General features: G+C 38.5%; 1 protein-coding gene and 1 pseudogene across 1 annotated transcript; one reads left to right on the forward strand and one right to left on the reverse strand.

Moving 5' to 3' along the window:
* Window positions 1–922: 922 nt before the first annotated feature.
* LOC145470297 (uncharacterized) lies at window positions 923–5,502 on the forward strand (annotated as a pseudogene).
* Window positions 5,503–14,163: 8,661 nt separating this feature from the next.
* On the reverse strand, window positions 14,164–17,508 carry LOC145468026 (uncharacterized). The gene is made up of 5 exons (XM_081451694.1): window positions 17,484–17,508; window positions 17,028–17,077; window positions 15,872–16,211; window positions 15,253–15,349; window positions 14,164–14,510 (listed from the first exon to the last, which is right to left on the reverse strand). Exons 2-4 carry the CDS (start codon window positions 17,052–17,054, stop codon window positions 15,258–15,260), a joined length of 459 nt encoding a protein of 152 aa, XP_081307820.1. The 5' UTR covers window positions 17,055–17,077; window positions 17,484–17,508; the 3' UTR covers window positions 14,164–14,510; window positions 15,253–15,257.
* Between the last annotated feature and the right edge of the window lie 10,486 nt (window positions 17,509–27,994).

Genomic DNA, 27,994 nt, shown 5'->3' on the forward strand with positions numbered 1-27,994 from the left:
ATTTTATGGTACATAATAGGAAATGCCTTTTACGAACAACGATAACTTCAGGCTGAGTTTTTTAGGGATCGTCTTGGAATCTTACCTTGAAATCTATTGAGAACAGGAAGTACTCGAAGATCTTGCAGTTTGTACCAAGCCTTATCACCGTCATCAAACCGCACTTGAAGTACTTACTCTTCCAGCCTCCTTTCCACGTGGCCAACACGTACTGTCTGACATAAACCGTAGCCGGGGCTCCATCAGCTATAACCGCTGTCCCGTCTTCAACGAGGTGGGTAATCAAACTTTTGCCTGTGAACCGGATCTCAATCTCCGTAGAGGATGGAAACGATTTAACATGGCCAAGATAATACATGTTGTTTGTCCAACGTGCGAGTACTTGATCTCCAACTAGTAAGATATTTGAAATTGGCAGTAGTCAATAAATAATATTTCTCCTTAAAGTATTGACTAAAGACTGAACATTAATAACGATTTTGAGATCGAGATTCTCTCAGGGTTGTCAAAGAAGAAGACTCCTCCATGTGATCCGGGCAGATCGATGGAAACCGACGATATCCCCTTCTCATATCAGAATTAGAAATATAATGGCGCACCTTCGTTCTCCTTTTGAATAGCTTAACACTGTCTGTGCATCAAGGAAAACCCAAAAATAACGGTCCAGTTTTGTTCCCAAACACTATAGTACTACATTGAAACTATAAACTCTTGTTTACTGCCACAGATGACAAAAATGAAAATGGATTAAAATTTTGAAAAAATTGCAAATTATTTGAAATTTTCAAGCCATGCATTGAGAAAAGGAAACGTCTAAAAATATCATGGTTTTCTCTCCCCGCTAAAATTTCGTTTCAATTCATCTTGCTGATTCTCCAGGAGCTTTTTGTGTATGCTAGGATGCACAAGAGTGGTAAGTTTGGCAGAATTGAGCCCAAAACAGCAAAAATCCCAATGACAATGTCCCTTTAAATATACTGGAGTACGTAGGAGCCCATGATATAGGAGCATCCAACTACGCTATATTCCTGTCAGACGTTTTTACAAGATGATCAACCGTTTCTTTGGAACACTCACGATAGCACTCTTCTTATAGCTGTATTGTACTAGAAATGGTAGTTATTAAGAAAAATGACCCCTTGTTTTAGGTTTCCATTGATACAGGAGTCATAATCAGGGACGAAGAACGTAAGTCTTGGGATCTGCGCGCACCTATGATATAGGACAATTTTTCTATTTTTAGATCAAATTGAGCCATCCTGACGACATAAATCCGCGCGAATCCTCGCACATGTCCTGGGTTCCCGAGTGGAAGTTGTCACGTTGCGTGATCAAATGGTGAGAGTTGCGAGATTCTTTTGCGGATTTTTCATAGTGGTAGCAGAAAATAAGGCAGGGAATAAGATCCAGGGTGCTTTTATGTAGTTTTATGCTCTGAGCTAATGGAAAAGGTGAGTTTTTCAGGGTCGAAAACAAGACTTCAATTTTGCGTTGTGAATGAATAATAAGATCTGCTCGCGCTAGTTAAGAGAGCGGTCCGGTCGATTTTGCTTGAGACACAGATTTAGCTCATTTCTTGTGTGTTGTAAGACATGCATGTACCTATTCTAAAACCACAATCCGTTTGATCGGATCTCTTTATTTTTCAGAGTTTTACGGAAATTCAATTTCAATCGAGCGAAGGCCTGTTGTGACACTTTTTAAGACTTAAAATTGAGACAACTTTGGAGGACAATTTACAAAAAACTACGGGACTCAGCAAAAAGCAAATACCACAGCCATGTATATTAACTCTATCTTATCCATCGAGGCGACTTTCGTGAACATTACGTTTCAATCAAGCAAACAGGAAGACTTGAGTGACACCTTATCGGTTCGTTTAAGTCACGCACGCGAAAACCGATCAAATTCAAAGTAAATTTTTGAAAAAGTGGGGCGTTCTTAACTGATCCAACTAACATAGCTAGGAGGTAGGTGCCATAGAAAAGGTAACTACAGAAAAAAACTTTGCGGCCCGACCTTTACTAAAACTTTATAACTCCGTGAACTTACCTCATTTTCGGCAATCATGATCTCCAAGTTTGGCCGCCATTTTGAGGGACTTGTCAACATGAAGCTTAGCAAATATAAATCTAGCAGGTAGATCTAAAACCGTCAGAAATACATACGACAGCATTCAAATGAACTTTGCTTTCAATTCAAGCGTCAAAATTTGAAATTGTTCGTTAAACTTACCATTCCTACATCCCCATGCGACCATTTCTTCCAACAATTGAAACATTACAACTAGTGTTCGAATTCTCCTCGTCGATTCCACCGTAAGAAATAACCTGTGCCACCTAAGCTTCGACTCGAATGTGAAGTACGAATCAAGTAACATAACTGCTTCATCTTCGAGGAAATATCACGGTGGCATTTTGATTTTCTGATCGATAAGGACGGTAATCAGGAAGTGATCGCCATGTTTACCTCATAAACTCACCGCTGACCGCTGACCAGCCGCTGAGTGAAAGCAGTACGGCGTGGGGTGGGGTGAGTGGCGGGCTCATCGTCATAAGATATTCGAATACATGCTAAAAAAGCTTTAGGACTCTCAGTCTAAACAGTGAAGGCATGCTTCGTCGTACAGACAACTTTTATTTTATTCTCATAACTTTTTCCATTAAATTAGAGCTGGTATCAATTAATAGAGTTATTTAAATATTTTTAACCTGGGTACCCATATGACTTTTTTGCTTGTCATCAGTGGTATAAAATAAGAGTCTTTTCCTCCAGAACCCTTTATTTACACCCCATTGCACGGAATGAACACTATACTTAAAACGTTTGTTCTAAATCATTTTTTGCTGTTGCCAAGAATGTATGCATAATTATTGCTTTATACAAAGCTGACTCTAAAATATGATTTTCCTTAGCAGTCAGACCAATGTCATTTGCCTATGGTGTTAATAAAACTAGTATTGTACAATTCTTAGCGTTCTCCACTTATAAGCCCGACATACAATTGTCAAGTGAACTATGTTACGTTAGTTTCAACTCATTCCTTGATTCGATCTGACCTTTTATCACTAAACCCTATTCTTTTCATTTGCAATTTTCCTGTACATTTTTTTCATGCGACAACGACAAAGAGTTTTATGAGTAAATGTACAAATACATGCAAAAGGCCGGCTAAGTAAGCTCCTCCCCTTGCTGCTAATTTTTTGGTTGCTTTCGCCCCATGCCTCTGCATGACACCTTTTCTTTTTCATTTTCAGTTACCCTCTACAATTTTTTATAAGTATGTAAAGATATAAAAAAACACAAAGGTTTTTTCAAGTAAACTGTTTTTTGTGTACCAAACTAAATACATACATATACTTTGTTCTGGCAAATTTATAATTTATACATGAATTATTTCATATATACTTCACATCATTTCACTCCTCACGGGAAGATATGAACTCAATTAATTGACCTCGCTCCCAATATGTGGCTTCATAGGTCAGTTGGTAGAGCATCGCACCGGTATCGCGGAGGTCACGGGTTCGAATCCAGTTGAAGCCCTGATTTTTTCAGGCTTCTTCTTTCCAATTGCTTAAATTGGAAAATTTAATGCGATGGTCGTTCTTCACTTTCATCTACAACCGCAGTTCAAATATGAATTATTTCAGATATACTTCACATCGAACTGAAGACTGTTCTTCAATCCGTGGAGGGAAAAATCAATGAACTTTGCTCTTCGATGTACTCCAAAGAACAGCATGATAATCTTCTGTATGACTTTGGAAAGTCCGTCAATGCAACTTCATCAACGAATGGAAATGCTATATTCTCTGATGGGAAAACCAAGAGATCGCAAAGCAAAACTTCATACAAAACCTGACAGAAGATTCAGTGTTTATAGTGATGGATTGGGCAATGAAGTTCTTACAGCGGCGATTTCGTGAAAAACAGTGTGATTGGTATGCTAAGAGGGGAATGAACTAGCACGTTAACTGTGCTATCACGAGTGATGGAGAGGGGAATTTTTTCGTTATGTTCTACAACCATCTATTCAACAGCTGTTCACAGGATTGGTTCTCTGTGCTGTCCATCTTGGAGAGTCTCCTAATCACCGTTCGCTACTCAAATCCAAAGGTAAAGAGGGCTTACCTCAAATCAGATGAAGCCGGCTGTTACCACAACAGCCAGCTTATTGTTGCCGCCCGTGATGTTGGAGAGCGTGTAGGTGTGTCACTTCAGAGATACGACTTTCCTGAGCCACAGTCTGGAAAAGACGTATGGTAAGAACGTATGGTAAGAACGTATGAAAGGTGCCATTAGGAGATACTGTAACGAGAGCCATGACGTTCTCACCACCAGTGATATGCACACGGCGCCCAAGGAAAGGCCAGTTCAAAGATTTACCGGAGCTGTATGCCGCGTAAATGAAGCCAAGAAAGATTTAGATATCAAGAAACTCCAGCAATTCAGTGCCATGCACGACTTTTCGTATCAACAAGACGGGCTCAGAGTGTGGAAGGCATTCCAAGTTGGCCCTGGCATACTCAGTCTGTGGGATGAAATTTACATTAAGCATCAAGGCGCCACCGATCTCACAACAGAACAGGAGAATTTTGGCTTCACTCCGAGAGTAACGCATGGAAGCGCGCATGGCAGTGATGATGCGGAAAACAGCTGTGAATTGGAGCTAGTGTTGGAATGCCCAGAACCAGCATGTGCTAGGACATTCAAATCTGTCGAAGAAATGGAACTGCACAAATCTGTTGGACAACATACAGAGAGTGTGTACGACAAACTCAAACAAGGCTGGGTTGAAAAAATCTCATCCCTGACCCTTTCAGAAGACGACAGTATCAATGTTATCGAGAGACAGGGTAGCGAGCCTTTCCAATCGAATTTAAGCGAAGGATGGGCATTTAATAAGCCAAAAGGTGGCGCTGTTCGCTTCTCAGAGAAAGTAAGGCAGTATCTGACCTCCAAGTTTGAAATTGGTGAACAATCTGGAAGGAGAGAGGATCCGCGACAAGTCTCGCAAGATATGAGGAAAACGAAGGGGGAAAACGGGGAGCACCTGTTTTCCCGGGGAGTGGCTAACCAAAGCCCAAATACAAGGATTTTCTCCCGTTTGTCCTCCTCAAGAAGGAGACGGGCAGGTCCATCTCCGAGCACTGCGGTGACGATAAATCTGATGAGGAATCAATTGACGAGAAAGAAGTGAGTCACATGACCACCGTCGAATCAGTAGTAACAGAAATTGGCTTAACGCATCCGATTGTCTGTGACTTTTATGACTTGTGTGACTACGTCAAGAAGAAAAAATTGAACTATTTTACTGTTTCCATGCTTAAGGAAATCTGTACTTTTTTCGAGCTCCCATTTAAATCTAGAAATTCCAAAGTTGTTCTAATGTCAAAAATAAAGGAAATGATTGATGAATGCCAGTGCTCAGTAAAAAGGACACACCATCAAGCAGTGACGCAATGGCCCTTGTTGCTGTCTGTAATGGAGAGATTGTAAGTTGGTTATGAAAATTACACTTTTTTTTGCTTTGCTTTGACTTTCTGGCGTGGTTTTGCCACAATTTGAACGGACACGCGTCATTCTTACGTAGTGTTTTAAAGGGAAACTAAACAGCATCATTTTATTTCCGAGTAGGTAGATATTCAGTCGCTCTTAGCCACCATTTTGCCAGAACAAAGTATATGTATGTATTTAGTTTGGTACACAAAAAACAGTTTACTTGAAAAAACCTTTGTGTTTTTTCATATCTTTACATACTTATAAAAAATTGTAGAGGGTAACTGAAAATGAAAAAGAAAAGGTGTCCTGCATAGCAGTCTTTCAACTTTCCTTTTAGCCAACAGGCAGTCATGCAGAGGCATGGGGCGAAAGCAACCAAAAAATTAGCAGCAAGGGGAGGAGCTTACTTAGCCGGCCTTTTGCATGTATTTGTATATTTACTCATAAAACTCTTTGTCGTTGTCGTATGAAAAAAATGTACAGGAAAATTGCAAATGAAAAGAATAGGGTTTAGTGATAAAAGGTCAGATCGAATCAAGGAATGAGTTGAAACTAACGTAACATAGGTCATTTGACAATTGTATGTCGGGCTTATAGGTGGAGAACGCTAAGAATTGTACAATACTAGTTTTATTAACACCATAGGCAAATGACATTGGTCTGACTGCTAAGGAAAATCATATTTTAGAGTCAGCTTTGTATAAAGCAATAATTATGCATACATTCTTGGCAACAGCAAAAAATGATTTAGAACAAACGTTTTAAGTATAGTGTTCATTCCGTGCAATGGGGTGTAAATAAAGGGTTCTGGAGGAAAAGACTCTTATTTTATACCACTGATGACAAGCAAAAAAGTCATATGGGTACCCAGGTTAAAAATATTTAAATAACTCTATTAATTGATACCAGCTCTAATTTAATGGAAAAAGTTATGAGAATAAAATAAAAGTTGTCTGTACGACGAAGCATGCCTTCACTGTTTAGACTGAGAGTCCTAAAGCTTTTTTAGCATGTATTCGAATATCTTATGACGATGAGCCCGCCACTCACCCCACCCCACGCCGTACTGCTTTCACTCAGCGGCTGGTCAGCGGTCAGCGGTGAGTTTATGAGGTAAACATGGCGATCACTTCCTGATTACCGTCCTTATCGATCAGAAAATCAAAATGCCACCGTGATATTTCCTCGAAGATGAAGCAGTTATGTTACTTGATTCGTACTTCACATTCGAGTCGAAGCTTAGGTGGCACAGGTTATTTCTTACGGTGGAATCGACGAGGAGAATTCGAACACTAGTTGTAATGTTTCAATTGTTGGAAGAAATGGTCGCATGGGGATGTAGGAATGGTAAGTTTAACGAACAATTTCAAATTTTGACGCTTGAATTGAAAGTAAAGTTCATTTGAATGCTGTCGTATGTATTTCTGACGGTTTTAGATCTACCTGCTACGTTTTAGATCTACCTGCCCGTGGGTTGCACGCTGACATCAGTTTGTTTGTTTGTGCTTTTTCTCGGTAACTATTTTTATCGATGTTGACACTTTGTAAAAAATAATTCCTATTTTTTAACTCCTAAGATATGGAATAAACTAACAATTCTTCCGATTGTTCCTGTGAGCTACCTAATTTCGAGCTTAAGTTTTTTACCGGGCCCCCATCTGAGAGATTTCCGAATTTAAGCGAGCAGGAGTTGATTCAGCTGGTTGAACAAAGACACTCGGCACTCGGACACGGACCACTGAAAGGGCAAAAAAAAACAACAACAACAACAACAACAACAACCTGGTCTGTATCAACCTTTCGATGGTAGTAATGCATTGCGTGAAGTTTAGAGGGAATTTTTTAGCGATTTGACGACGATAAAATTTGGCACAAGCTTTCATGATTATTGTAAACTTTTCTGGCATCGAAAGCCATTTAAATGCTTTCGGCGAACCAAACTTGAACATGATCATGAGAGCTTTAATAAATCTTTGTTTGTGAAATCTTACATACGAAATCCTTCTGTTCACAAAACGTTATAAAGGTAATAGTTTTTTTTTCTTTTTTTTTTTTTTCCTGAGCTTTAATAATGGAAGTTTTATCAAATATTGGCAGCCTCTGATGAATTATTTCAGTTGCTGGGTCTTAGTTTTGCCCTAAAGCTCGTCGCTCGATCGTGAATTGAACTGTTGAAGAAACAGCCGCTCGAGGGAAAGACTGCATCGTGCACAAAAAAAAAAGAAAAAAAAAATTACATTTCTGACATTTTCCTTTGGGCCTTAGTCTTCTCAGAGTTCGTTTAAGCTTATTTTACCAAATAACGAAAGTGACAGAGATCATTGTTCAAAGCCATTTATGTGTTCAGGTTCAGCCTTAGAGGCGCAACTCATCAAATTTTCAAAACGTAACCCACAAACCTGCTATTGAATAAAAGCATCTGAAACAGCTCAAAGCCAAGGGCGTTTGTTCACTTTCTTTTCCGCTCTCTCTTATAAGAAATGTCTGGTTCCATATTGTTCTTTTCTTTTGCAGAAGAGGCCGTGAAGGACAAAGAGAGATCAGCTACCAAAAGCTTCAACCACGTGCGGTTAGCTTTCAATTCCTCGGAAAAACTGATCCAAATTTAACCCTAACCAATTGTTGAGAAAGCTTTTACCGATTGCAGTTTTCGTTTGTTGTCAGCTGGATATAGAGTGTGTGCATTGTCACGCAATAAAAAATAAAATCAAAAACCATTTAGTGGATAAAGTCAAGAAATTGTGATATTATAGACGGCGAATAAAGAAGACAGTTCTCCAAGTTTAAGGTGTGTGCGTTGTCCCAAAGTTAAGATATTTGTCGAAATGTTCCGCGTAAAATTATAGAGCCTAGTATGGAGCCGCCATGTTGGAGGAACCCCTCAGTCCTCCAATATGGCGGCCGGAAAATAGTGTAAACATCTGGAACTTACTTTAGCTATCTAGATAACTGATTATCTGAACCGAACCAAAAAACACTTACAAAAGCACTGTTCCTAATACTTTAACTCCTAAAATGGCTAAAAATCACGACATAAGTGTATGTTTTTCGACAAACGTGATCTTAGCTTGATGTTACACACCGCCATAACTCCGAAATTCAAAATGCGCTGGTTTCCAAACGAAGGACGCTATTGAGCTGGAAAGCTGTAAACAGATATAACTGACTCTAGTACCTCTTATGCCTGACGAGGATAAAACCTTTAGAGGCTCTTTAGTTTTGGATTTGAGAACTTGATGACGTCACGTGCACACTCTATTTAGGCTAACAGGGCAGTTTGAAATTGTTTGTTTGCCCGAGAAACTATTAGCTCGCCGTGATCCTAGGAAAAATTTGATTTGTCGCTTTGTCAGATTTTTCAATGGACATTTTTCTCGCGGTTTATCGTGCTTTTGACTTCATGTAAGCTGGACGAGTTTCAATATGTACTATCTCAAATGTCTCGATGTTATAAAAGTAAACGCGCAGTAAACGCACAGTGTGGAACTATCGAGTTGTGGATGCACTTGGGAGGTTTGCTAAACACTCAGGAAGCTAGAGTCGCAGTCGGCTATCGCCTCATGCGACACTTACGCTTCTTTCTTGCTTAGCAACCTTCCGCATGCATCCATAACTCGATAGTTGCACACTGCACGCTTACCATTTCTTAAGCTTACGCGTATGTTTTTACGTTTGTGACTTAAAATGATAACAAGAAAACTCTCTACTCTGGTATCGAGTTAATTTGTGAGTTTCCCAAACAATGCTTAATACATAACCAAAATATATTTTTGATGAACTGTTATTTTATCTGCTTGTTTGGTGAGTTTGGAAAAGTTTTTGAAAGGAAAGTCTGACGCGTACAATTAGCTTATTTGCATTGTGCAGCTCGTGCACTTTCAAGTCTGAGTCGGTGTTTTCAATTGTCAACAAATCTTGACAAAGATTTCTTTCGTTATCTTTTGTGCTTAGATGCTGTAACAAATTTCACGAACGCAAAAAAGGCCACTAACATCATGTGTGTTTCTTCAACATAAACATAGTGAAGTCTTACACTGCGAAAATGAAAATAGACAAGGAGTTTTGATAGCTCGATCAACAAAATCGAAATCGTTATTCCAAGTTGATTAAAGAAAGCGTCATCGTAACTTTGCTGATTATTTCTGCTTTATTCACATATTTTCAGCTTAGCTTTTAATATGTTCTCAAACATTTATCAATCTTAAACATATTTAAAAACTATAGAGATATTGTATAAGTTCGATGTACGTTCTCACACGAAAGTGCGGAAGTCCAATTTGTAATGCTTTTTGATTGCACAAAAAGCGCATCGGCGGGCGCTCTCATTCATCGACAACAGAGAATTTACTGGATTTTTACACGAATAAAACTGAGCAGTATCTACGGAGGTAAAGTTATTGGGCCTTGATGAAACATCAAGCGTTGCTTACAATTCAAGCGAAACTCAAATTAGCAATTATTTTGTTTTACTTTTCGGTCGCGATAGACTGACAAATTCCTCGCAAGCGTGTGGCAAGAGGAGCTAGGAAACTATGAAGTCCTGAAGCTCTGCCATATCTAAATATATCCAGCTAGTTTTTTGCTGTGTAATGGAAAAGCTGTTAATCTTCAACATATGTAAAATTTAAAGTGGAGTAATGTACAGCTCATGTAAAAGAAGCATCCGTCGGAACACAACTTGGTCAGCGATAGATATAGGCTTACAGCGGAACGTACCTCAATTCGACACTGTCTTACTTCACTCAAACTGGAGCAGTTTACGACGAAAATACTTAAGCAAAATTCCAGCAGACGTAAACGCGTTGAGTTGTGGGCCATAAACATGAAAAATTTCGGGAATTTCGGACGCCATTTCCCCCGCGTGACATCCGTAAAAATCCTCGCAGCATGTACGCGCGTGTGCTGCAGGCGATGGCGCAATTTGTTCTAAAAATAGAATTATTGTCCCATATCATGGGGACAACCCCAATACTAGAAATGGCGTGCGCTTACGGTCTCCGTCCCCGATTATGGCTCCTGAATCTATACAGTATTGATGTTAACTGAACCTTGATTATGCCAATGGAATAAATCGTTTTACTACCAACACGCATCTTCGACGGTAGTTTTCTTCGAAATTTGCACCCCTTTCAAACAATAATATTCAAGTAATTAAAAGAAACTAAATAAGTAAATAAATAAATGAATAAATGTCACGAAATAAATACGGTCACGCACTTAAATATATTCACGTTTTAGAATCGTCTCGAAATTAACACCGTCGCTACATGTAGCTAGTGTAACTCGTATCATGTATATATTAAAATACAGCGTTATTTTAAAATGCAGCGATGTTTAAATATATCTTCTTAGATGTTTTGGTGTGTAGTATCCCTGTATAGTTTTACAAATTGTGTCGTATTTTGCCGAGCCCGTAAAGCGAGTCAAAATGCAAATAAAGTAAAAATATAAAGCGATACTACACACCAAAACATCTAAAAAGAGATTTAAATAAATTAATCAATGAATAAGGGAGTGTGTATGACATTTTTGCGCGCGCGTGCGTGCGCCGACCTGTACGGCCAACAGGTTTTCTACTGTATATCTGTACTATTATTTGGACGGTATTCGCTGCAGCTGGATAATAATATTCGTTATTTTTCGTTATTTAATATTTTTTCACGTTAAAACCGTAACTCGCATGGCTCGCATGGTTCGCACTGTGACTCGCACAATTCGCTGGCTCGCACATTAGGCAGACCCTTAGCTTGTTTGGTCATGGAGGCCGCACTGTCCCTAAGCTTTGGTCTTACCAATGACCATTCTACTGAGGAGCCCTCGCTTGTAGTTGATTCCATTGAAGTTTTGGTTCGTTTTCTACACGATCGCTTTTCGATAAAGGTGATACGTGTCTGTCATGTCATCCCGCGTCGTTCGCCGTGTGCCTTCAACGACAAGGTTGCCGCCTGCAATGAGGTAGTTCGTTCCCCTTTGGAGCCCCTTCCTAAAATATGGCGATGTTCATGAAAAATTGAATTTCTTGGAAATACCAGACTTAGTACCCTTGAGGACTTGTCAAAAAAACGCTGAAACGATCTTGCCGAGTTTTCTTCGAGATGAGTGTGAAATTTAAGGAAAATATACAGTGGTATAAGTTTTTTCACGTAGCAACGGCCATAGCAACGACTGTTTGCTATAAGAACGTGACCAAAAATATAGTTTAGGTTTAACAAATGTGAACGAAACTATTTAGAAAAAACTTTAAAGACATGAACAACTCGATTGGTATGATTAGTCGTGATGAGCTTTGACATCACAGGCTAATTCATTTCCCTTATGAAAAGGAATATTTCCCACAACTGCGGTAACTTTTTAAAAAATAGAACAACCATTGCCCCCCTTCTCCCGAGATCCAACCTGCCCCCCCCCCCCCCCCCCGCTATTTGTGGCTCGTTCAATGCTTAATACTTCGTGTAAGAAACTTAAAGTGCATTTTTCTCAAAAGTTTACTTTTGTACCGACTGACTTCGCGCCAACATTTCTACTTTGCAAGGTTTTTAAGTAGAATTTCCGAAACTTGGGCTCATCAAAGACCAAAAGTGTCGTGATGTTATAAAGCAAAGAAAATCGTAACATTTTAGCGTCTGTCACGTGACATGAGATGATTTGTCCACTGGGTGTGGTAAAAAATAAGGTTATTTCCAAATAAAGCCTGTAAAAAGCATTGAAAATTAGAGTTAACTGTCAAAACTTAGGTTCATTGCACAGAACAAAACAGAAACCTACACGATATGCTTATTTGACAGTCAAATCTTGTTTTGTAAAAGAGCAGGAAGTGTTGGTGTCAATACTGTAAAACACTACCTCAAAAGGTTGTGGCTGGTTTCCATAGCAACCATTTTGAGTAAAACTTTAGAAATTTAATTTCTCTCCTTGTGTGCAATAGCACACAATTGATCTTTCTTCACCATATTTGAACAAACTTTTTGGTCCATTTGGGGGTACCATACAAATAAGATTTGCAGTTTTCGCATTTCAATTCTGTTTTCGCTGTAAGCTTTCATTCCACGAGAAGCGACGCTCGAGTCAAGTTTGACAGTGGCGTGATTTTCCTGGACCAATCACAGTTCTTTGCTACGCATAACAACCAACGAGATTGCTTCATTTTTTATTGACAATAGATTACGTCAAATGGCTTTTTTTCGTGTTCGCCAAAGTAAAGGCCGGCTTTCCAGTTATGTTGAAAGATTTTGAAATAAAAAAAAGCTCTGTAGTAGTTTGTTTCGTTATTATATAGAACAAACAGATTCCATGTTGCAATACTTCTGTTCAGTATAGATCACAGAAGACGTCAAAATGTGGTAAGAACATCAGTGACACACTCGGCTATCGCCTCGCGTGCCACATTTTTTGTTCTCACCACATTTTGACGTCATTTGTGATCTATTACTGAACAGACGCACGGCAACATGTAATCTATTTGTTAAATATATAGCTTGATGTGAAGTTTATATGAAATAATTCATATATGAGCTGCGGTTGTAGATGAAAGTAAAGAATGACCATCCCGTTGAAGCCCTGATTTTTTCAGGCTTCGTCTTTCCAATTGCTTAAATTAGAAAATTAACTGCGATGATCATTCTTTACTTTCAAATATATAGCTTCTTCGACAGTTTAAAAATCCACAGCTTAAGCTTATATGCCCTGAAGAAATCATATTTTCAACCGATTTCTCCTTCGCATTGTTGTATATCCTTACTGAAAGATTCATCGCTTTTTTAAGTTGTTATTATTGTCAGGAACTGATGAAGCTATTCTAGAATGCTTATTGACCTTGGGCATCATTATAAAACACGCCGAGAAACGAGATCCCATCTGTAAATTAACCTCTCTGTCGCGTTTGCACAATTTGTTGATTTAATAACTGACGAAATGTTCGCGAGACAACGACATAGGATATAAGTTTAACAAATACTGCTCTCTTGCTTAGATTTAGTTTATGTAAGAGACTTCAAATAGTTTATTTTAATGTGTATTAACAGTCAAAGCAAGTAATCACGTGATTTTTCTTGTGCAACTTGAAATAAATAAGTACTTGTCAATTTTTCAACGTCTAAAATTAAAATTGCACTTGGAGTTTTGTCAACCTTTGACAAATTTACAAGACCAGTGGCCAAGATAACCCTTTTTCCAAATGCATTTTATAACTCAAAGAAATGTCTATACCTGTAAAAGCGTGGTAGCTACAGTCGGTTAATTCGGTTTCTGGAAAGAAAGAAAAAAACAGGACTGTTCGTCCAAATGCCTGGCAGATAATTTCGAAGAGCGCCCAATTTTTTTTTTTCGCTTTTTCATATTTTCGCACCAACTTTATGGCATGGTCTCTCATTCTAATGATTATCATTTGTATTTGTGGCTGACATGTACATGAAAAGTAGCATTGTATAGATTTACTGAGTGAGAGTAACGATTTGTTCAAACTTAGTTACTATTTCAAAGATTCATCTGCCCAAACTGAGCTGTTCTTTCTATTCTCTGGGTAATACTAAGCGAACTAACTTTTAAATAATTCACCTCCAGCTTTGTGTGGTGCAGGAGGACGAAGTCGCTGCAAATTTAACGAAAGAAAACCGAACGAGTAGACGAAAAATAAAAGAAAAGAAACAAATAACGCATTTTATTACTCTTTTATTTTAATACTTAATACTAAATGACACTAGACCACATTTTTTTAGTTAATTTTAACCCAGATTGGGCTCTATTTATAGTGACTTGAATTTTCCGTTTCCGAATTCACTATACCTTTGTTTCAAAGCCATTCCTGTTGCAGACCTTTAGATGTGATAGCGGCTGTAGCCCATGTAAATTTTCATGTAAACATTACTCATAAGATTTTATTCCGGCCTTGAAATAAAGACAAAGGGAAAATTGGGAAAGACTTATTTTTACATTGTCGGCCTCATTAAATAACTAGTATGTTTAAGTTTCTTGTTTCTCAGTCCTCTGTTTCCGTCCTTTTTTGGCATCTGAATGGCATGAAAAATAAAGGGAAAAAAGGCAATAAATAAATATAACCGTCTTAGTTTCTTGTCGTTAATTAATAATCCAAAGTAACTAGGTAGTCGTTGAACGGCGCATGCATAATTTCTTGATTTTCCTTGTAAGGCAAGTCACTTTTATTTTCATCTTTTATTTTTTGTCACTTTTTGTAATAATGTGGTCCAAGTCAAACCAGAAGAGTAGACAAGTGAATAGTACTGAGTCACACGCAGTACGTACATAATTGTCGCCTGACGAGCGCATTTTTGACTGTGATTCTTTGACTGGTTTTGCCTTAAAATGACTTTACACTAAATATATAGCGTATGATTTTGAGTTCCACAGGATGATGCATACTTAGCTTTGGTTTGACTCAGGGTGCGTTTCTTTGGAAAAAATCAAAGATTGGACTCTTAAATCCAAAAACAGATTTTCTATTTCTTTACTTAGCAGATTAACCCAAGATCACTCGAATCACGGTGCATCAAAGGAACCGACAAATCCTTGCCCAGAGTCCGGATTCTTCCGTTCGTGTGATGCATCATGATCCCACCGATCATGGATTGATATGTGAAGAGAAGAGACTTAAAATCAGTTTCTGTATTATATATCTTATCACATTAAATTGTAATTTATCTTAGCTAGCTACCCAACTAAAAACTAAGCTGAAATTGTCAGTTCAGAGCAATTATTCGTAAGAAAATTGTAAAACATTTCGTATCTACTTGCCAAACTCATTGTGGCCAATGAAACGTCTGTCTAATGTTTTTCACCACCTTATCTTTCTTCTTTCCGGCCAGTTTCCTCACGGTGTGTTTCTTCTTACCTGTGGTGAGTGTATTCAGACATTGTGTAAATTGTGATTTTTAGGAAAAATACTTTTCAAATATAAACTACAAGGGATAACTGAATAAATGGCACCTATCAAAGTGATTCGTGATTGTACGAAAATGAAAAACCAGGTTTAACTATTTTTTCCTCTTTTTTTTTTTTTTTTTTTTTTTTTTTTCCACTCAAAAGAAGTATGTATCTTGCAGCTCATGTCTGGTTGAGTTATTTCTTTAACTGTGGTCGAGAAAAGGGTAACGTAGGCCCTAGCACCTTTCCTCTTGTGTTTTGTTGCTCAATAGTGCAGTCGAAAAATATCGGGACCTACATAAAAAAAAAGCGACTGAAATTTAGGGGTAATTCAGCTGACCCCTATCCCCTGAAGGGTAACACATGCAGTAGACCCCAGCAGCTTTCGTCCTGTGCAAGTTTTTTGTGCAACCGTAGGTGGAGTGGAAAAATACAGGACAGTGTATAAAACAAGCATGAACTGTGATATACATGTGTTCCTCCATCTTACCTGGGTCATTACACTCGTCACCCTCACAGCAGGTCACCGCACATGACTCAATCGTATCGTCAATGTCCACAGCCAGTTTTCTCATGTGATCGCAAGTCACTTGTTCATTGCAATCATCATGGGTGGACCTGGTACAGTTCCACACCTTAACTTCGATGTTGGACCCAAGGGTAAAGGACAAAGTCCCACACTTGTCGTCGTCCTCCTCTAGACAGTCCACCAGTCCACTATCTCGGCAGTAAGGCTCATCATCTGGGTAATACGTACAATCTTTGACGTAGCAGCTTATGCTGGAAGCTGGACGAATAACAGCAATAAAACCGGTCAGAACCGCCAAAGACTGTAGAAGAGAAAAAAAGAATCATCCAATTAGTCAATCAGTGAATCAATCAATCAATCAATCAATCAATCAGTCAATCTATCTATCTATATATCCATCTATCTATCAGTCAATCAATCAGTCAATCAATCAATCAGTCAATAAATCAGTCAATCAATTAATCTAAGTTTTTGTACCCTCGTGGTACAAGGGGAGGAGAGTGGATGGAATCCGTCCTCTGGTTTTTCGTTCTGTTAACGCAGAGAGAAATAAATTTACATTGATTAGATAGCTCTGAGCTTGACGTTATTTGACCCGCCATCTTGGATCCGCCATTTGAATTTTACCATTTTCTTAAAAACTCAAGAAATAACAGCATTTCTGCAATTTGATGAACAAAACTGAAAAAAAAAAAAAAAGAAAAGAAAAAAAAAAACTACAGAATTATCTCAAAAAGTTGATCTTGGCCAGACCTACATGATATTTGATGGTTATCATTGCAACGTCAAAAATGATGGACGCGCAATCGACATATCATAATTTCCGCAGGGAATGAAGGAACAGCTACTATAAGTGTCAGCCCCTTAGTGAAAATCGTCTTTTCAAACTTTGCGGGGCGGGGAGGCTTCCAATTATGGGATAGGTTTGACAAGCTTAATAAAAAAAAGCAACCTTGCAATTGCGAATAGGAACCATGTCTTATTTTATTAGTCTGCGTTCTCAAGAATATTAATTTAGAAAAAGATACGCAAATAACACTTAGACAGAATCTACCTTTTGTCTAACTTGTTCTGAAATTTCAATATAGATTTAGGTACAATGAAGATGTTTACTTACAATGACGAAAGCAATCCTTGGAGACATTGTTTCAAAACCTTAAATATCTTCTAAAAGAGAAACACGGAAAGAATAAAAAAGAAAGTTTATGAAGTTTTAATTTGGTCAGGAGAGAAAAAAGATTGGTGAACTGATAAGCAGAGTAACGTTCAAAAAATTCACTCGTAAGCTAGTCTATGCTACCCCACTGACAGTGTTGTGTTCTTTTTATAAGAGAAAGTAGATTGGAAATTCCTGGAACGTGGAGACATGTCCGCAATCTACACACACCTACCGACCATAGATTCACTTGATCCGACGAACGAACAACACCCCAGTCAGTTAGAATTTCTCAAGTTTATCAAGTATGCGCTAATTATTGTTATTTTTCAAGTGAAAGAAGATATACTTATTTCTTAAACTGCTCAAAAAAGTTCATCCCAGAGTCTACAACACTCATAACAGTTTAGTACATACCTTTTTTTTCAACGTAGTAAGATCAGGTCAATGTTAAGAATGAACCGCAATGTCGTATCCACAGTATTTATGACTGTAATGAAAAAATTCCATCATTGCCACGTCGTGTTAGTTATGACCCTTCAGCAATGAAAGCTAAAAGCTTACCTGGTATATACCCTTAGGTATCAGGTGTCCCTGAAGACCTATGACTTTATGGTCTTAATGAAACAGTTTTGGTTGAAATCAATTTACGCCGCGCGGCAAGAGCGTATGCTTTCACTTAATTTCAAGATACTTACATGTATATCTCGTTTTAGACCATGACAGCCAAACCAGATGAACGGCGAAAAACTGCTTTACCCTACGCAAATAGAAATAACATAATTATCTGAATCAAAGTTAACTCTCAAACAATAAAACACCTTTTAGGTAACCGTTGTCCATGTGAAAATATTTTGTGTTTGCTTTAGACCGATCCGTCAAAAAACTGTTTTTATCATTTAATTAATTACAAAAGTCAGACATCTAAATGACCATGCTTTTACTCAATAACTGTTAATTTCCCAAAACTGAATATTTTAGTATAAACCGTTGCTACTTTGAATTTCTCCAGGCGATTCCCGCCATTTCCACTGCATCCATTATAAGAGCTTGTAAGGACGTTTTCACACATTCAGTGGCTTTGCTTTGCACCTTCAATAGGGGGTGATTTAACATTGGCTTGCAAACCAACCCAAGACCCGTAAATTTTCGCTGGACGTATAGTCCAATAATGGTCAATCACAGCTCGTGCAGTATCCCGACAGACAATTAATGATCAATCGATTCATAACACGTAGCTTCAAAATATCTGAAAAAAGACCTTTCGACCGAAACGGCGGCCATTTTGAGTTATTTTACTACTAAAGCGCAGTTGATTATTCTGACCAGCTGTGTGAGGTTTCCTTATTTGCGAAAATAAATCGGTTCCAAAAAATATTTCTTTAACTAATTAGTAACTAATTAACCTGTAAAGCACGTAGGAAGGGATAGAGCATGAAAGAAGTGTAGAGCGAAACACGGACGTAGTCGAGTGTTTCTCACTACTTCTTGAGTACTCTACCAGTTCCATGGCGTTGTTTTACGTCTAAAGTATACAATCTGCCTTCATAACAAAGGTGTCTTTTATCGAAGCATTTGCTAGGGTGAGAATTTGTTTGTTTTGATTACCGTTTTGTCGGCTAAACTTATTATTTTAGTACATTTTAAATACTTCTGTTGTTCTTTTTCTTAACAATGACTTCCATGCATCTATGTTTACAACGCGTTTGTCTGAGTCACAAAGAACGTTATTTTGGGTCAAGTTTATCAAAATTTCGAAGCAAAAACTTTGTCAGCCAATCAGAGCGCGCGTTATAAGGCAACTTTATTATAAAACATTTTAAGCTTTAAGAACCTCTAAACAATACCAATCGTCCGTTAAAAAGGCTCTTAAAGCAGCGCATGGTAGGCCTCCGGTATCAGGTATCAGGTGTCCTGTGTTTGACTGAAATAATACCTTGCCTTACACTGAATTTTGAACAGACGTATTTATGAATAACATTGAAAAAGTTGTCACAAACTTGATATCGATACGACTCTCTGTTTTGTAATGGCGCTGTCCTCAAAATGTTATAAAATGCCGTAAAAGGGCGATTGAGATTTTTCGAGTTTATATTTGTTTTAAACTATCTAAAAGGGGCAATTTTAAGAAGTAGGCCCGGAAGTATCGTTTACTAGTCTAGCAACTACAAATGAAATTCGATCTCAGTATAAAGAAAGTTCGGTTTAAAGTTCTTCCTCGACCCTTTACAGAACGGATGAGGGGACTTCTCAGGAACCTTCAATAACCTTGTCATGAGCCTCAAATTTGATGATCTCCATCCCAGCTGCTCGGGTCAAAGTCACCCAAAGCTTCCCACCTCCACGCGGCTGCTTCCAAACGACATACCCAAGACAGGCAAAAGACACAGCAATGGCAGAAGTAAGTATATTATGTATATTTACTTAATTTTAAGCTGGAAAACCGCAAAATCGACGCAGTCATAATAATAGACCCTATCAGGTGGTTTGCAACCATTCCCGAGAGATTCAAATAACAAAGACCCTGGTGGCCATGTTGGATGACCGCAGGAACAATAAAGCTTATTAGAATTCTGTTGTTAATGGTCATTCAACATGGCGGCGATTACGTCAGTTGCAAAATATCTATATGTGGCCTAATGATCATCAACTTTCACCCGGTAGCTAGAGTTGCGCAAGGACGATTTCCTACCGACCATTTGGGCTCCCCGTGCTCCAAAAGCTTGGAGACCTTTGTGGTAGAAACAAATTTATTTTTAAAGTCATATTCAGGCGAAATAAAACGCTTAAGGCGTACCATCTGCTGACTTGAGAGCCCCTCAGGGAGCAATTGTCATCGCTAGAAAAGTGTCCTTATATTAGAACTGGCTGGTTTTATTTTACCATATTCAGATTGAGCTATTACTGGAGCTGAACAGGCGTTAACAAGGTAAGAATTGTCGACATTGCTATAGCTAATAATACCTGGGTTTTAGTAAATATTAGAAAAATAGAAAGTTGAATTGTTAACTGTTTGCTGTTGAGTTATACACATTAGAAAAGTATAGCAGACTATACTTTAATAGAAAAAATCGCATTTTCTCACGGCTTTGTAAGATAAGAGACAGATGTTATTAGATATTTGAATGCTTCCAGTCGATCATTCCAGTTGATCACTCCATTCACTATTCTAAAAGAGCGTTTTACAATACTGTATACGATTTTTGAACCATGCCACAAAATCTTAGTCCAAATTATTTTACTTACACTTTTTTGCAACATTAAGCGAGAGCTATGCTTATTTGTGAAATCGAGTACGAAACGCGGCAGTTTTCCGTTACATATGCCCTGCGTTTATTAAGCGTTAAATAAGAAGCAGGGATGAAATGAAGCGCATCTATTGCATGGTAAAATTTCCGGTTGCGATATAGCAGTTAATGTAATGCCTTCAGTCAATCAGGCGAATGTGATTTTGCATCACATTGTGGAATATTAACTTAAGACATTGCCACTAGGATCGCTCAGTTATATTCAGCGAAGCGAAGGTTTGGTACTCGGCAACGAGTTCTACATTTGGGTAAAAACTAATCGATTCACGGGTATTTTAAGTAAACTACATTCGCTTCTTTAGGCAACAGAGGCATGAGGGCGCCTAAAAGGTGTCCTCTTCTGCTGCGTTCACTTAATTGCCCTACTACTTATTTGTAAGCTGTATTAAAATGATGATAAACATGCTTTTGCTAAGTCGTGTTGCTTCCATATTTACTGATAACACAATGGTAACTTTATTGTCAGTGTATGTCAGGAGACTAAAGTGTTACGATGGCTCTGAAATTTTCTTTGATCGCGGTAAGAAAGAATCGTATTGTCGGACTCCATTTGATTTTGACAATAATCTTCATACAGTTATATAGTCATCTTCGCACTGATCATGAGCTCGTTTTCACTCTTTTTCCCTCACTCAATTCACTACCACACTGATTCTCGTGACCGGAGCAATTATGTTTAGTTATGGTCTTCCATACTTCCTCTTGCATTTTTGTCTTGCGTTGCAGGCGATGTGTCTCCTCTGTGGCTTTCTCGCTGTCATTCCACCGGTGTACAGCGTCAACTGCTATCGTAAGACAGTTGAAAACGACCATGTTTTTGTTGACGATGGAGTGGTGGAATGTAACGACCCACGTGATGACAAATGCGGGACTCTTCACTTCACAGTAGACTCTTCCATCGCCGTAGAGATACGGAACTGCACTAAGTCGGCCCACGACTGCGAAGGAGACGTGGTTTGTGGGAGGGTCAGAGAACACGTTGAAGCTCTTGCCGGCAGCCTTACGTCATGCTCGCCGATGTGCTGTGATACTGATAACTGTAACGCGCCAGGTAGGTGGGAATAGGGCATGATGATAGCAACCGCCTTGCATACGGAGGTTGTACCCACAGTACGGGCGGCAGTCAAAACCGAACTGCCCTACCAAAACGACACGATAATAGTCTTTTTCTTCGCAGCTGACAAACATAAAGGCAATGCTGATGTTACTTTGGACTCTTCAAAAGTTCTCTTGAGAATTCTTTGATGAGGAACTACATATTTTGTTCGGAATAACACAACTATTAGCCAACCTGGCTTCAGTCTACGACATTGGCTATCCAAATTAATATTTTTCACTTTTCACAATCTGACGTGTCATCATCATTTTATTTCTTGATAAAATCTACATTTTACAGTTGGACTGGCCCGCGAATAGCTCTGCTATTATGTAGCCAGATAACCGCTGATCAAAAAGCAATAGGCCTGAAGATCTTTGACGACAACCGAGGTGGACACTAGCTAGAGCATGTACCTTCTACGGCAAGTGCTTCTCAATCCTTCTTCGTTACTATACTTCGTTACAATACTTTATTTTTCCCAATGACCAGGTGCCAAGAAGAGTACGCTGATGAAACTGCAAGGAAAAAGGGAAGGGGGTAAAGATGCTAACAACATGACGGGGAAGCTGGCTAAACTGATTTCTAGTCGCATCTAAAATAACCTGTGAGTAGAACTCCAATAATACATTAGGCAACTTATATTCATTGAATCATTCGAGGCTTAACTCTTTTTCTTAGTCTTTTACGCTTAGAAACTTCCCTGGCCACATTAATATTGTCAATTGGTCAAAAATCCTGTACGTTATTCTACAAAAACGATTGAATGTGGATCGTAAACAAATTTATTATTGTGGAAGGAAATGTCTATCAGGTGAAGGACACAAAGTTTCCGATAAATGTAGGTTTCTCTGACAAGTTTAGTTGCTCATTTATTTATTCATTTATTTATTTATTTATTTATTCATTTATTTATTTATTTATTTATTTATTTATTCATTTATTTATTCATTTATTTATTTATTTATTTATTTATTCATTTATTTATTTATTCATTTATTTATTTATTTATTTATTTATTCATTTATTTATTTATTTATTTATTTATTTTATGGTTTTCTCTGGGAAGGGGGAAGTCGTATATAACGCAAATCGAAAACTAATGCTTTGTATTTAATTGGTAAAGCATTCTTCACTGGGCAAAGATACATAAAGAAGAAAATCACCAAGTAGATTTTCAGAGCTAATAATGAAACAGCCTTACACGTTCTGAAAACAAGAACTGATGAGCTATACAAAGGGAAATTGTTGAGTAAATCTGATTGGTAAATAAATAAAATACTATAATGTCCAGTATCGTCCTGTGCTTCTCTTATCTGAAACAATACACTTCCCTGAAGCACGCTAGTTCCCACCGAAAAGGACCAAAACGAAAACAAAAAGAGCAAGAATAATTAAGACAAGATAAGCGTATAACGAGAATCCAATGAAATGTAATCATCTTATCTTGGAAGCATTTAACAATTATTCTTTGAAATCGAGGCTAGGTGAATAGCGGTTAACCAAAGTCGGTGTTCTGTGAAGAGCGACTTGGCGGTCAGGTTTGCTCAGGCTGATGAAATCTGTGTTTGCCAAGGGCATGTCCTGCATGATCGAAAGTCGAATGTGAGCTCAGTAAATCTCTTCTATCCTTTGAAAACTCGGTTCCAGGCCAAATTTCATGGCCTTGTTTGTGTTCTCTGGTACAGCATCTCCTTGTTGTATTCTCGGGTTTTTCGATTCAGAAACACTGACGAAACGCGGTTTTTGTTGGCCATTTTGTTTTTGCTTGGATCACGCATTATCCACATTAGCAAGATAAAGCGAACCAATCAGATTGCTTGAAACACAAAGATTACTGACTCTGTATATGTTGAAGTGTATTTTTATACCCTGGGTATTGTTACTTATGACTTTGTAATAAGTTTATATGGGGAATTGACTGACACGGGGCAAAACTCATTCCTAATGCATATTTACAAGTGTTTTATGCCAGACCAGGAGCCAGGAGCCATAATCGGGGACGGAGACCGTAAGCGCGCGCCATTTTTAGTATTGGGGTTGTCCCCATGATATGGGACAATAATTCTATTTTTAGAACAAATTGCGCCATCACCTGCGGCACACGCGCGTACGTGCTGCGAGGATTTTTGCGAATGTCGCGCGGGGGAAATGGCGTCCGAAATTCCCGAAATTTTTCATGTTTTTGACTCACAACTCAACGCGTTTACCTCTGTTGGAATTTTGCTTAAGTATTTTCGTCGTAAGCTGCTCCAGTTTGAGTGAAGTAAGACAGTGTCGAATTTAGGTATGTTCCGCATTAAGCTTAGATATGTATCGCTGACCAAGTTGTGTTCCGACGGATGCTTCTTTTACATGAGCTGTACATTACTCCACTTTAAATTTCACATATGTTGAAGATTAACAGCTTTTCAATAACACAGCAAAACACTAGCTGGATATATTTAGATATAGCAGAGCTTCAGGACTTCATAGTTTCCTAGCTCCTCTTGCCACACGCTTGCGAGGAATTTGTCAGTCCATCGCGACCGAAAAGTAAAACAAAATAATTGCTAGTTTGAGTTTCGCCTGAATAGTAAGCAACGCTTGATGTTTCATCAAGGCCCAATAACTTTACGTCCGTAGATACTGCTCAGTTTTATTCGTGTAAAATTCCAGTAAATTCTCTGTTGTCGATGAATGAGAGCGCCCGCCGATCCCCGCCGATGCGTGTTTTGTACAGTCAGTAAACATGACAAATTGTATTTCCGCCGCACTTTCGTGTGAAAACGTACATCGAACTCAAACAATAACTCTATAGTTCTTAAATATGTGTAAGATTGATAAATGTTTGAGAACATATTAAAAGCTAAGCTGAAAATATGCGAATAAAGCAGAAATAATCAGCAAAGTTACGATGACGCTTTCTTTAATCAACTTCGAATAACGATTTCGATTTTGTTGATCGAGTTTAAAATATCAAAACTCCTTGTCTATTTTTGTTTTCGCAGTGTAAAACTTCACTATGCTTATGTTGAAGAAACACACATGATGTTAGTAGCCTTTTTTGCGTTCGTGAAATTTGTTGCAGCATCTCCGCACAAACGATAACGGAAGAAATCTTTGTCAAGATTTGCTGACAATTGAACACACCGACTCGCACTTGAAAGTGCACGAGCTGCACTATGCAAATGAGCTAATTGTACGCGTCAGACTTTCCTTTCAGAAACTTTTGCAAACTCACCAAACAAGCAGAAACAATAAGAAACCATCAAAACAACTATTGTCCGAGAAACTCACAAATTAACTCGATACCAGAGTGGAGAGTTTCCTTGCTATATTCTTAAGTCAGAACAAACGCAAAAACATACGCGTAAGCTCACAACTAGCGCGAGCAGATCTTATTATTCATTCCCAGCGCGAGATTGAAGTCTTGTTTTCGACCCTGAAAAACCCACCTTTTCCAGTGGCTCGAAGCATAAAACTACATATAAGCGCCCTGGTTCTTAGTCCCTGCCTTATTCCCTGCCATCGCTGTGAAAAATACGCAAGAGAATCTCTCAACTCTCACCATTTGATCATGCAACGTGACAACATCCACGCGAGAGGCCCCGACATGTGCGTGGATTCGCGCGGATATATGACGTCAGGATGGCGCAATTTGTTCTAAAAATAGAAAAATTGTCCCATATCATAGGTGCGCGCGGATCCCAAGACTTACGGTCTCAAATTAATAAATAAGCAAAAAAAAAAAAAAAAAAAAAATGAAATTCGGACAATCGTAACGAACTTCCCTTCAATTGAGAAAAATAGAAAAAAAAATATCGGTCAAAAGAGGCGATGAATCAATATCATTTCCTTTTAGGTAGTCCGGGAAATGAACCTCCCGAAAAAGTGTTGAAACGTTCAGGAGTCTTGGACAGTTTTCCTCAATAGACTATTTTACAGTTGTCTGCTTGGTGACCTGGCCTTTGAATGGCAGCGAGGCTGGAGGTGACCTTGCTTTACAACACACCTCCCTGCTTTTGTCACGTAAATGCCAACTAGTTAGCATTATAACAAATTGATTTATACAACAAAAACAGTGAGGTCTTTATCAAAACAAGGTCACTTCCAGCCTCACTGCCCTTCAAAGGCCAGTTCACGAGCAAACAACCGTAAAATGGTCGATTATTGTGATAATTGGTTTCTGGCCTGAGAAAGCACTTCTCTTAAAACCTGGAGTAACTCTCTAGCAGCAGGGAGCCCGGGATTTGTTAAAGGACTGTTATCTTCAGAGACATTAACAGCACACAGAACTTGGGTCCAAAAGTAGCGTGGCAATCCAATCACATAACCAGACCATAATCCGATTCGGGATAATGGTATACGTTGTTACAGGCGTTTACGAATCGCATGTAAATATATGCTAGTCTCTAAACAAATAATATAATATCTCATTTAGTAAACCTAAACCATTATTGGCTGCTAATGAGCTCATTGTTGTTCTGCGCTATTCTATCATAGGCAAGTCAATTATTATGTCGTAAATATTCACTACTTAGAACTTCTGGTAGTTCTCAACACACGGTGAGATAAACACGTTGGTTACCATCATTATTGGACTTTCACTTAACTCCATGCTAACTGTTGGCTTTTCTACGGTTACATTAACTATCGGCCAATTCTCCCCTCACATCAAGTTTTAGCAGATAATGGAAAAAAAATATAAAACTGAATTGTTAACTGCTGCTGCTGAGTAAGTTACACTAGAAAAATACAGTAGACTATACTAAAATTAATCGAGTGCTAACTTTCCTCGCGGCTTTGAAAAATGAGGAACGTAGGTTGTCAGATATTTCAATGCTTCCAGTTGTTCGTCATTCACTATTCTAAAATAGCATTGCACAGTACTGCATCACGATTTTTGATGCATGCCACAAATACAAAATCGTGGTCCAAACTAGCTTACTTACATTTTCTTGCAACATTAAACGAAAGCTATATGCTTGTTGAAAGCGGGTAGTTAAGGCGACAGTTTTCCGCTACACGTGTCCTGCGTTTATTAATTAATCCTCAAATAAAAATAAGGGTGGAATGAAACGGATTGCATGCTAAAATTTCCGGCTGCGATATAGCCGTAAATATAATGCCTACAGTCACTGAGGCGAATGTGATCTGAGACGTTTGCCGCGAGGATCGCTCAGTTTTATTAAAGGGGCAGTCTCACCAAGATTTGGTGCTACTTGAAAATCCATTGAAGTTGTTGGTATAAATTGTAAATTCACTAGTAGTTGCCTAACCTTGCTAAAGTGCACCGTACTGGCCACGAAAGTTGTTTATAACTGTTCTGGCTACGGATGAGTGGGAAAGAAGTGGTGTAAAACTTGAAAACGTCGGGCCGACGTTTTCAAGTTTGACAATGTTACTTGGAGGAAAATCACTAAAAATCATTAATCTCTAGCTTTATTGCTTAGGTGCTTTATCTGAACAGGCATGGTGATATTGGAATTTGGTAATTTTTCCTTGCAGTCCGAGGCATTTTGACCCATCCTTGCTGTGAATCATTAAAGCCAATTTATATTTAATATAAATTTAAGTTAATGTAACAACCGTGAAGGAAGATCAGAGAAGTAACAAGTATATAGATCCGTCACGCAATATGCCCCAAGAATAACCCTTGCGTTACATTCATGGGTCAAATTCTCCTTTTTACCCGTATGACATGCTATTCTATACTGGCCAATCACACTGCCACTTTTCCATTATGTCAATCAAGACCAAGCGGTTTAATCTACACATCAATAGTTTTACTACAAATTCTGTGATCTCCCGAAAGGGTTGTCACAAGCAATTCCCACCAACCCAGCCCTCTTTAGTTCTCTTTAAGGATACTACTAGCTGACATCACGGAATACTGTAACCGAAACAGTAATTCTCCACACAGTAGTACTGCTACGTAGAGGGTTGTTCTTAGTTTCAAACTCTAAGCAACATGTCTGCTTATATAGACATTGTTATCATTGTTACTATTTTGTACTTTAACTCAAGCTTAGAGCAGTTGAACTTAAGCAACATACCTGCTTATTGAGACATTGTTACAATTGTTAATATTTTTTCTATGTTAACTCAAGCCTAAAGCTGTTGGACTTAAGCAGCATGCCTGCTTATTGAGACATTTTTGTACTTGTTAACATTTTGTATGCTATCTCAGGCTAAGAGCTGTTGGACTTATGAAACATCTTGACACATTGTTATAATAGCATTATTATCCTTAGCGTCAACCTGGCATAGGTTAACTGAAGCATTATTTCATTCGTTTACTGATTTTCCTAAGACCATTACGCCTAAGTGTTGATTTTCTAAAAGTAAATAAACCACGGGAAGGGATGAGGTGCTCCGTACAATTCGCCCTTTTGCCCCCTAGCCTCACTGGGTCAGCTTTCCCGGTAGAGTGGGACCCCAGTGTTACTGTTGTTGGTTGTTGTTGATTGTTTCCAGGGGGCCTGAGGATTAGGACCCCAGTTCCCTGGGAGCCAGGGCATGTGGTTCTGTTTGTTCCCAAG

Source organism: Orbicella franksi, chromosome 2, assembly GCF_964199315.1.
Source record: "Orbicella franksi chromosome 2, jaOrbFran1.1, whole genome shotgun sequence".
NCBI lineage: Eukaryota > Metazoa > Cnidaria > Anthozoa > Scleractinia > Merulinidae > Orbicella > Orbicella franksi.

Bases quoted from the DNA above. Each gene is read 5' to 3' on its own strand.
- LOC145468026 (XM_081451694.1), bottom strand. From the start codon at position 17,054: ATGTCTCCAAGGATTGCTTTCGTCATT. The intron at 16,212-17,027 runs GTAAGTAAACAT...TCTCTTCTACAG, and splicing joins CAAGGATTGCTTTCGTCATT to TCTTTGGCGGTTCTGACCGG. The intron at 15,350-15,871 runs GTAAGATGGAGG...CACTCACCACAG, and splicing joins TGACGAGTGTAATGACCCAG to GTAAGAAGAAACACACCGTG.